We start from the raw sequence: 10,999 nt of genomic DNA, 5'->3' as shown, positions 1-10,999 counted from the left end.
CACGGTCCAACATCCTAATCCAATATCACACAGAACAAGCTACAGTAAGCACGACAGTAAAAACATATATCTCTGATTCAGTGGCATGGTTGCAGCTTCCCCTCTTCCTTCAGTCCTGAAGCATCTGAATTACAAAGTCCGCCTTCGTCAGTTGCTCCGACGCGGAAACCTCTGCTGCTCCGCCATAAGACCAACATCAAGCGAAACCAACCAGTGATAATGACGCTTATATAAATGAAACAAACTCACTCGTTTTAGTTCTTGATGGCAAGGAATGCCCGTGTTTCAGGAATTATTACAGAAACAACCAACAATGCATGCATGACAAGATGCAGTTGCAAAGAAATCAAGAGCTGATGATACTATTACAGTACCATTACAAATAAATAAAAGCATGTACGCTTACAGTGCATAAGCGATTCTTATGGTTTTTAATTACCGAAGGATGTAGTTACCGCTCTTTGCTATGGACGGAGCTCTGGAACATGCTTGATCATGTTCTGCGTCTCTGCTGCTCTTTGCTAGCTAGGCACGGAGCCCTGGAACATGCTTCATCTTGTCGCGCATCTGGTTCAGATCCCAGTCAGACTTGAAGTCCTTGTGCAGGTCCAGCATCCAGAGCTTCTTCAGGGATCCAAGCGATTCGATGCCACGAGGCACCATACTTAGCTCCGAGAGTGACACGATGTAGATCCCATCAATGCACGGAATGGCACCCTCCTCAATCACCAGTTGCTTGACATTAGGCATGCGCCTCAAGACGAGTGTCGTCAGCTGAGCAAAGCACCCAGCAGAAAGCACCAATGTACCTCCACTACTCACCCTGTTAAGACTGAGATAAGTGAGAGCCGGCAGATGAGATGCCAGCAGCTGCAGCGGGTCTTCATTCCCAAGATTGCACCAACTCAGAGCCAGATACTTGATATTCTTCCCATGACCCTGAAATATCGGACACTTGAGCGTCCCATCGGCCCAGCCACCCCTGATGATTAGTCTGTGGAGCCTCTTGGAAATTGGCTTGAGTGCTTGGAACGTAGGTGTCTCCTTCTCATCACATGCACAGAGAAGTAAGCTGGAAAGCAAAGGCATCTCTGAGAGGGTTTTGAAAAGGTCATCACAGTTAGATGCATCGATGTTATCAACCCAAACAGTCTGCAGCTTCATCATTTTCTTCAGCTGCAGCGACAAGTCCTTGCTGGCATGCACGGTCTCAAGAGTTTGCAGTTCCTGGAAGTTGGAAATCATATTCGGCGCCTCGACCCCGACGAAGTACTGGAACTTCATCTGCTTCTCATCGGCAAACCTGTCAGCTAAAAGGTGTCGTAACTTCTCAACCTTCACAATTCCTGGCGGTAGTTTTTCTATTTTTGTTTGCTTGACGTCCAGCGTCTCGAGGTTTGAGAGTTTTTCAATAGTGTCCGGCAATGACTGAACACTGGTGCGCCTCAAGCCAATGTAGCGGAGATTGAATAGATTCCCAATGGATGCTGGCACTTGGTTGATTCCAGAGTCTTGGAGCTCGAGAACGGTAAGGTAGCTCGATCCAGACAAAATTGAGGAGATCATGTTGGTAGAGGACGAATCTGCTGCGAGTGAGATGACGGTTCGGAGTCGTGGAAATTCCACTCCTGCAGCTGTGTTGCTGTCTCTCCAACCTCGTGTCGAGAACCGGCGAACTTCTTTATCCACACGCATCATTTCGCCTTGATCATTCGCGGAACCAAACCCTTCGCCTTGATCATTCTCCAACCTCGTGTCGAGAACCGATGAGTTCCATGAGATTCGCCTCGGGCACTTCCTCTGGCGTGCTGCTATCTTTCTTCATTGCAAACCCTTCGGCAACCCACAACCGCACGAGGCTCTCCCGTGACATTTCATAGTCTTCACGAAACAAGCTACAGTACAGGAAGCAGTTCCTGAGATCACCTGGCAAGTCATGATAGCTCAGATTAAGTATAGCTTGGACATGGTTATTCCGCCGCAGCTCGCTCTGGAGATGGTTGTACACCTGATTCCAAGCATGCTCTGTTGGTTGCTTTGTGGACAATAGGCTGCCAGACGATACAATGGTCAATGGCAGGCCACGACACCGCTCAACTACAGCAGCAGCCACTGCCTCAAGCTCTGGAGGGCACTTGCGGCCCAGGCTGTTGTGGAAAGCCCTAGAGCAGAATAGCGTGAATGACTCGGCGCTACCCAATGGTTGAAGTGGTAGGCGACGCCTCACCGGAGCAAGACCGGCAACATCTTCATTCCGTGTTGTGATCATGACAAGGCTTCCTTGGAGACCCTGGAATGCACTGCACATCTGAGTATATGCTTCTTTATCCCACACATCATCAAGCACGATCAAGCACTTTCTATCTTGTAGTATCTTCTTTATAGCCTCTGTTAACTCATAAACATCAGGTTTGGCGCCCACACTAAGAGGTGATGGCGGCGGCGACTCTTGTGTGTATTGTATCTTGGTGAGCAATGCCTTCAGCAAATCAACTACAATATACGTCCGTGACACCACAATCCAAGCATGAGCATCAGGGAAGTTGGCTTTCTCCCGATCATACACATTTTTCACAAGGGTTGTTTTCCCCAAGCCTCCCATACCAGAGACTGTAATCACTGTGCTTTCTTTCTCATCGGCGGTCAGCCATTCGGTCAACTTGCTCCTGTTTTCATCAATTCCGACAAGGTCCTCATCACTAACACTTTCTGGGAAGCAGCCTCCCCATCGCTGCCTATCAACCTCTGCATGCTCATTTCTAATGGGTTGGACTATAGTACTCCAATAAATATGTAGTTCTTTGATGTGCCTGATCTCCCCCTCTATCTCTATAACTTCCTCGGCAATTTTACTAAAGACCTTAATGTGGCGTGAACTTCTGATGGCGTACCGATTTAGGAAGCCTTCGTCCTTGAGCTTAAGAGCCTCATACGAGTACTTGTCAATCACATCCTCAACGTGGTAGGCCAGCCTCCTCACATTTCCAATCCAACCCTTGACGACGTTGTTGCTGAGATGTGTTGTACCCAAGTCTTGAATTACATCATTCATCGTCTTCAGTTCTATATCGATTCTTTTGATCTTTATCGGCAATTCCTTTAGGTTGTCAACCTTCCTCGATAGCTTGTTGATGACAGCCAAGACAGCCTCATTCAAAACGATTGCCCCAATCTTTGACACAGCGAGGAGTATAGCCTCCGCCATTTGCTTCTGAAAAAACTCCAATATGGAACAAGTTATATCAGTTTCAGCTTGGACAAAATGTGGCATAATATGTTTATAAAGGATTATATCAGCTTCAGCTTGGACAAAATGTGGCATATTATATGCTTATAAAGGATGGTACACACAGCTATATTGCCACTTACTCCCTCCCTTCCTAATTATAAGTCGTTTTAGAGATTTCAATAAAGACTACATACAGATGTATATAGACATATTTTAGAGCATAGATTCACTTATTTTGCTCCGTTTGTAGTCGTTATTGGAATCTCTAAAAAGATTTATATTTAGGAACGGAGGGAATAGTATTTAGCACGTTTAGCCAATTTGTTAACCAAGCTTAATTATCTTCTGCCCATAACATGTACAACGAAGACAAGCGCTATTGTATTATTATTACTTTGTTGATATAAAAGGAGCATGGATCCCACGTTCCATTTCACTGAAAACCGATATGTTGATACATCCAACATCCCCGTCATCTGTCTCACACACATACAGAACTGCGCAAAACTTTCCAAGCAGCAAACACATTATGGTATATAAAAAAATAAAATTCTACATCACACAGCGATGCAAAACGAGAACGTAAAGCCACCTTACAATTGTCAAGGACATGGAAAATCAACTCAGCAACACACTGAAAACCTGAGTGACAAAACATCGGCTATATTAGTGACTGGCGCGTCAGTGCTTAGGCATAGATGGGTGGAAGAATGGCTTCTGCCAATAACATCTACTCCCTCCGTTCGGAATTACTTGTCGTAGAAATGGATGTATCTAGATGTATGTTAGTTCTAGATACATCCATATCCTAAAAGGAATTCGGAACAGAGGGAGTAGGAAGATAAGCGCTATTGTACTCTCCTTTTTTTTCTGATAAAAGGAACATGGCTCCAGGCTTCCATTTAACTGAAAACCAATATGGGGATACGGCCAGGCCAGGCCAGCATCCCCTGCCTTTAATCTATCTGGCACACACGCAGAACTGCGGAAAACTTGGCCAGCCCGAAACACACTAGGGTATTTAAGAAGGAAAAGAACTGCATCACACAGCGATGATGAGAAAGAAGATAAGAAACTATGGTGATGATTCGTACTTGTGCCCTACTTTGGGCGATCTGGATATGCAGAAATGATGTTACATCTGCAGGAAAAAAATATCAATGACCCTATGGGGATAGTGAAACTCATGTGTAATTGGATATCTGATTGGGCTGTGTTGCGGACAAAGGACCCAGAGGAAAAACTACTAACGCTTGGAGCAAGACCCGTCGATGAACCCGAATCAGTATGCAAGACTGCAACAACAACAACAACAACAACATCTATCTGTGGGAGAAGATGAACATGGCTCTAGGCTTCCATTTAACTGAAAACCAATTAATATGGCGATACAGCCCCAGCTTCCCCTGCCTTTCATCTGTCCCACAGGCATTCAGAAGTGCAGAAAACATCGGTTGGGCCGGGTTCCACTGTCAGAGATAACATAGCATCGAACAGAATTGATGGAGGCTTACCGCGCGATCCGCTTCCTGGCCGCTACCGTCGCTGCCACTATCCTCTCGGTTCGGCTGCAGTCGCCGTCGCCGGTTGGGATGGGAAGCTCAAGAAGCTCAGGCCGCGGCCTGGTCGCGTGGGCATTTGGGGATATCTTTGCTTGGTTGGTGCTTGGAGAGCAGGTGGCTTGGCCTCAACTCGGTCCTGGGTGTGGGTCGCGGCTCCCTTTCCTGCCAAATTCCATTCCGCGTCCTAGGCGCGGAACAGACGCGGTTTCTCTCTGTTGATTTTCTTTTTTCTTTTTTCTGCTTTCTAAATACGCGACGAGCGCTTTCCAAATACGCACTGAATATTTCTACAAACACACGATGAACATTTCATAAATATGCCACAGGCATTTATATGCGTGAAATGTAAGCACTTTGTTTTCGTTTTCAATAAAAGGATCCGATTTTTTTTGTTTTAAATGGCAATCAATTCTCCGTGGGTTAGACCATCTACAACCGGACTCCTCAAACACCAATCATTGCAAAGGCCAAGGGCCCTCCAAGCTTCGCGGGTGAACCCCGTGGATTCGCCTTCCCTCTGCCTTTGCTCCGGCTAGTAGTTTAGCTTACAAAAATTTTTTTAGTCCTCGCAGGTGAGACAGCACTTCTTCAAATTTTATCTTCTGAGCTCCAATCCCCTCCCTCTAGTCCATTCACCTGGACTGGGTCGTCGGGGTGCCAACCTGCAGCATCCTTTTACTGCCAAATTCCATGCCGCGGCCAAGACTGGGTTCCTCTTTGTCATTGTTTACCTACTTTATTTCCTCAAAAACTACACTAGTACTCCCTTTGGTCCAGAAAACTTGTCTTAGATTTGTCTATATATGAATATATCAAACTTTTCCAGGACAGAGGTAAAATTTAAAATGAAGAAAAGACTAGGTACACTCTCTTTTTATGAAAAAAGATTCTAGCAACATGCATGAATCTTCAAAGAAGCTACTACTCTCACGACCGTTTACAATTTAGAGCCTAGCAGCAACCGTACCATATGCATTTGCACTATGTCCAGATCAACAAGATGTTGACCCTTGACAGCCCATATATGCTAAAAATTAAAGTAAGATGCAATCTCAAAGCGTGCCACAGCCTGACGGCATCACTTTTCCTGTCTCTGCTTCTTCCTCCCTGAAGTTAATTATCAGCTATGCCAACACGCCTGCGATTGGTATATCTGCCCCAAGAATCTCCAGCAGCCCAGTGATGCCAAGAATCCAAGAGGTCGAGACGCGGAATTCCAGAACTCGGACTAGCGATAGCGCTGGTACATCCTCCGCAGATCTCGGCAGTGTATGCACGTCCATGGGGTCAGTGGAGGGTCGAGGCAGTACGAGTGTACCCACTGCGATCGGCACACGTGGCAGCTCAGTATAAGCTCTTCGGGCTCACGGCTGTGGCACATGTAGCAGGCCCCTTGGGCAGCAGACTGCACGTTGAGTTCGACCGGAAGGTGAGCATCGTAGAAACACAAGTACATCAGGTCAAGCGGTTACAGTTTTTTGCATAGTGGAACCAGATCTCACTCACCGATGATGATCCAGGAAAGTCGCCGTGGCCTTCGTCAGTAAACATGAAGATGCTGGTTGAAGCTCCACAGGGAACGGGGGTCTGCGAGTATATCTTCTGATCTGAAGTTCCGGCCTCGTCCACCTTGCTGATCCAGGAGAAACTGGCTTTGCAAAGTGGGCACGTTGAGACCTTTCCCCTGGAAGACTGAAACACACAACATGCACGTGTGTAAGCAACAGTTTCTACACTGATAAAAAATTAGTCAAGGAACAAACGAAAAAGGCTGACTAGAAGCATAGGTTTTTTGTTGACATCGAGTAATTTGTTTTGTTCAAGGCCTGCCTGCTGAGAGCTATTGGAAATGGTGACTGTATGTTCAATTTCTCATCTTATGTAAACTGGAAACATGTATTTCAATCAGGATGAAGTGCTATAGTGCTGTCCTGAATCCACGCTACCGTACAAGCATTAAGTGCATATTTCATGTTTTGTATAGTAGAGCAACGTATATATCCCAGAAATATTGATGTGCAAAAAAAACACATTATAAGCAGATTTTAAGGAATGAATTTAACTAAAGGATTTTATTTATGTTGACACAACATACCAAACAATCCGCCCATCCTTGAATGCATGAATAACAGAACCGATGTCCACATGGTAAGATGCCCCTCGAGGAAGAGAAATCAGTCCAGCAAATGACACATGAAAGTTCTGCTTGTCTTTGCAGGCTCGATGATTCTTCCATGGTGGGCTTCTCATCATCTCCCTTGTCATCATCAGCTGTGATACCAAGGTCACTTTGATCTATTTTCTCTTGAGTACAGAAAGATGGTTCATGTCCTGACAAATCACCAGGTTGCAAGCTTCTTGACCTCTCACCCAAATCAATAGTTTCTTGCTCTTCACTCTTTTCTGGTTCGTAATCATGCATACTAGTTTCACAATGATCATATATGCTTTCCAAGGTAGATTGCCGAAAAGATGGTGCATTTGTGCTCCTCATTTTTCTCCGGGCTTCTGTAGTCGAAGTATCAAACATTTGTCGTTCCTCAAAACTATCTGACAAACTATCATCAGATAATTCCATAAGAGAGCGTGCATGCTTGCTTCGTGATCCCTTTCCCATAGGATCATTTCTTTCGCCCATCTGACCAACAACATCATTACGCAGGAGGCCTGACAAGTTTCCCTTTTGCTTCGATGTGCTCCGAGACGAAGTATAACTTGACGTGTGAAGGCCTTCTCTTATCTGTATTTTCATTAGATATATGTGTAAGTTTACAACTGAGAATAAAACAGTTAGCGCAAGGGACAACGAAACAAGCTGAAACACAAAGTCAACTGCTCATCTTATCTATTCATCAAAGACTACATCAGAATTTTCTCATCCTGGGAATGTAAATGTAGCTCATAGAATATTCGAGGTCATCTACATAGCAATAACACTTCATATAGGTGCCCTTTCCAGTTTCGAGCATTAAGCTAGACAAAATGAAGACCTTATGACAGCACAAAATGAAATCAAAAGTTATAGGTGTCCTTTCCAGTTTCGAGCATCTTCATAAAAATATTGGTAGGTTTCCTAAACAGAATGAAGACCTTATGACAGCACAAAACGAAATCAAAAGTTTGTCAGGCTAAAGCTAGACAAAGGAATTTATTCAAAATGGTTCCAATGGCGTACGATTTGCAAATTACCATCAAACTTGAAGCATTGTCTCGCAGATGTAGGATATCTTTATCAGTTGACTTCTGCTCATGCTTTAAACGCTTTTTTCCTCCTTTAACATCTCCTGAACGAATCTTCTTTGAATTCCCGGCAACGACTAAATTCTGAAGACGACAGGGCAACCAAGCTCCATCAGGTAATTTACAGCATAACATGTCAGGAATAATGACACTTCTGAAAAAATAACGCATTCTTCTAAGACCGTCAACTATTTGGGGCAACGAAGAGAAACCACAATGGGATGAATCACAGCACAATACTTATAAAATATATAACAGAGTGAAATACACACACACAAAATTAGGCCACCTGTGAGAAACATCTACTTTAGCAACTCAAATTAACAGCTTCAATGAAAACAATACAGAAAAGAAAAAGGGTAATTTGAGCACTACACATGCAGTTAAAATATCAGATTCTAATACAAAAAAAAAAACACATCAGGTTCAAGCCTCAACTTACTTGCAGGACATACATAGTGTATTTTACTAAAACGTCAGGACTAATCACTTAATTATTAATTTATTTCGTCAATCATACAGCTATAGAAAGCAAGAACACTGTCTTACTATATAGAGCATGCCTGTTGCATGATCTGTCATCACACAGCAAATCTCTTACAGAAAAGAGTAGCTTTTACTTAAGGAAATGGATCTAAACAGTGTTGTATTTGTTATCTGAAATGAATGAAAAAAATTGAACGGGTGAAATGTAAAACCTGAAGACCAAATGGAGAATTAAGGGATTGGATTCACAAACTAAATCAATTGGAAATAATGGCTCTTACTTCTTTTAATAGGGATGATTCCACCCAGTCCTGATGCTCAAAATCAGAATCAGAATCATCGATCTTGAGCACATCCCTGGCGTATGAAGTACTGCATAAATTAGAAGGTAATTCTTTTAAGCATGGATCCTCCCTGAAACTCGAAGCATTGTCTCGCGGACGTAGGATATCTTTATCAGTTGACTTCCGCTCACGCTTTAAATGCTTTTTTCCTCCTTTAACATCGCCTGAACGAATCTTCTTCGAATTCCCGGCAACAACTAAATTCTGAAGGCAACAGGGAAGCTCCATCAGGGAAATTTACAGCATAACATGTCAGGAATAATGACGCTTTAGAAAAAATATCATACTTTTCTAAGATCATCAACCATTTGGGCCAACCGAGGGAAACCACAATGTGATGAATAACAGCACAGTACTTACCGAATATATAATAGAGTGAAATACACAAAAATTTAGGCCACTTCTGAGAAACATCAACTTTAACAACTCAAATTAACAGCTTAAATGAAAACGATACAGAAAAGAAAAAGGTACTGAAATTTGAGTACAACACATGCAGATAAAATATCAGATTCTAATACAAAAAGTCCATCACATTCAGGCCTTATAACTTACTTACAGGACATACACGGTGCATCTACTAAAACGCCAGAACCAATCACTTAATTACTAACTTGTTTCTTCATTTATACAGTTATGGGAAGCAAGGACACTATCTTACTATATAGAGCATGCCTGTCGCATGATCTGTAATCACACAGCAAATCCCTTACAGAAAATAAGGCTTTTACTTGAGGAAATGGATCTAAACAGTGTTGTATTTGTTATCTGAAATGAATGGGAAAAATTGAACGGGTGAAATGTAAAACCTAAAGACTAAGTGGAAACAGAAAATAATCGCTCTTACTTCTTTTAATAGGGATGAACCCGACCATCCCTGATGCTCCCAATCAGAATCTGAATCATCAATCTTGACCACATCGCTGGCATATGAAGTATTGCATAAATCAGAAGGTAACTCTTTAAGGCATGGATCCTCCCTGAATGCATTTCTCTTGGACCGCTTGCCTGGCAAAGCAGACAGCTGTGGGACTGGCCCGGCTTCTTCACCACTGGACATCAAGCACAACAAGATTTTCTGAGGATTGCATACATAGTAAACGGTTTGATAGTGATTAAAAGGCATTACGCTACTTTGGCTAGTTTATTACAAGGCATCAACTAAGGGACACATAAAGAATTGTAAGTATCTACATCAAAGACACAGCTAAAGATGTTAACATGGACTTATAGCCAAAGCCAGCGGGGTCATAAATGTTCACAACAATCTGCATCATTTTGTCACAGCAAATTAGAACCTGAACATGCACATGGCGATGTTAAACTGGTTGTTAAACTGCTGCTGCTGCAAACATGCACATGGAAATCAGAAACAGGTTGTGAAAACAATTCTTGGTCCCAATTTTCACATTCACTCGTAGAATCATCCCTTACAACTAACTCATTCAATTACACAACAAAAGCAATTAACCATGACTACATGCATAACTGCACCGCGATAAAAACAGCTGAAGAAATCGGCTACCTTTCCATGGTGTAGGGGCCCTCGGGGAGGCGCCTCCCCTCCCTGAGGCAGTCCTGGAACCAGCGGTGGCTGACGATGCGCACCCGGAGCCTCCTGGCGATGTCGTACTTCTTCCCCTCGAGCCTCCAGCAAACCTAATCGCATTTGAACAAGGCAATGCAAATCAGCGGGGGCATGCGTGTATAGCGGAAACCAGAGTCGGCGATGGCGCCGCCGGCGAAACATTACCAGGTGGGTTATGGATCTGCTCATGGCGCCGACGTAGCTGGCGCCGGTCTCCGAGATGAGCTTCACGAGCCTGTGCCGCTCGTCGCCGTGGTATCCGCTCACCGTCGCTATCACCCCGCCCATCCCCGCCGCCGGCATGGCTCCGCCGCGGGCGCGAGGCTCCCGGGACTAGGCGGGCGCGCGAGGAGATCGGCCCGAGGACGGAGACGGAGGGTAGGAGGCTGAAGGCGGCGCGGCGGGGTGAGGGGACGGAGGGAGGGGAAGGGCCAGCGGCGGCGGCTAGGGCCGGCCGAGATTGGGAATGGGGAATGGGGAATGTTGGGCGCGTGCTGCTTCGATTTGGGATCCGCCGGTGGCATTCCTGGCGTAAATTCCACCAACTCCG

At 44.5% G+C, this 10,999-nt stretch overlaps 1 protein-coding gene and 1 pseudogene across 2 annotated transcripts; both read right to left on the bottom strand.

Moving 5' to 3' along the window:
• Window positions 1–224: 224 nt before the first annotated feature.
• LOC119316507 lies at window positions 225–3,206 on the bottom strand (annotated as a pseudogene).
• Window positions 3,207–5,591: 2,385 nt separating this feature from the next.
• Window positions 5,592–10,937, bottom strand: LOC119316493. 2 transcript variants are annotated; one of them, XM_037590821.1, is made up of 8 exons: window positions 10,615–10,937; window positions 10,387–10,520; window positions 9,709–9,913; window positions 8,799–9,065; window positions 7,981–8,115; window positions 6,887–7,531; window positions 6,298–6,483; window positions 5,592–6,196 (listed from the first exon to the last, which is right to left on the bottom strand). In XM_037590821.1, the coding sequence occupies exons 1-8, from the start codon at window positions 10,750–10,752 to the stop codon at window positions 6,020–6,022; spliced, it is 1,887 nt and encodes a 628-aa protein (XP_037446718.1). In that variant the 5' UTR covers window positions 10,753–10,937; the 3' UTR covers window positions 5,592–6,019. The 2 variants fall into 2 exon arrangements, with proteins under 2 accessions (XP_037446718.1, XP_037446727.1); XM_037590830.1 differs by lacking the exon at window positions 8,799–9,065.
• Between the last annotated feature and the right edge of the window lie 62 nt (window positions 10,938–10,999).

The sequence above is a fragment of the Triticum dicoccoides genome, chromosome 1B, assembly GCF_002162155.2.
Source record: "Triticum dicoccoides isolate Atlit2015 ecotype Zavitan chromosome 1B, WEW_v2.0, whole genome shotgun sequence".
NCBI classification, from domain to species: Eukaryota; Viridiplantae; Streptophyta; class Magnoliopsida; order Poales; family Poaceae; genus Triticum; species Triticum dicoccoides.
The sequence above is the reverse complement of the archived record's forward strand: the minus strand, read 5'-3'. Positions and strand labels throughout refer to the sequence as shown.

Coding starts and splice junctions, on each gene's coding strand:
- LOC119316493 (XM_037590821.1), bottom strand. CDS start 10,752: ATGCCGGCGGCGGGGATGGGCGGGGTGATAGCGACGGTGAGCGGATAC. Junction 10,521..10,614: donor GCAGATCCATAACCCACCTG/GTAATGTTTCGC, acceptor AAATGCGATTAG/GTTTGCTGGAGGCTCGAGGG. Junction 7,532..7,980: donor ACAATGCTTCAAGTTTGATG/GTAATTTGCAAA, acceptor ATGAAAATACAG/ATAAGAGAAGGCCTTCACAC.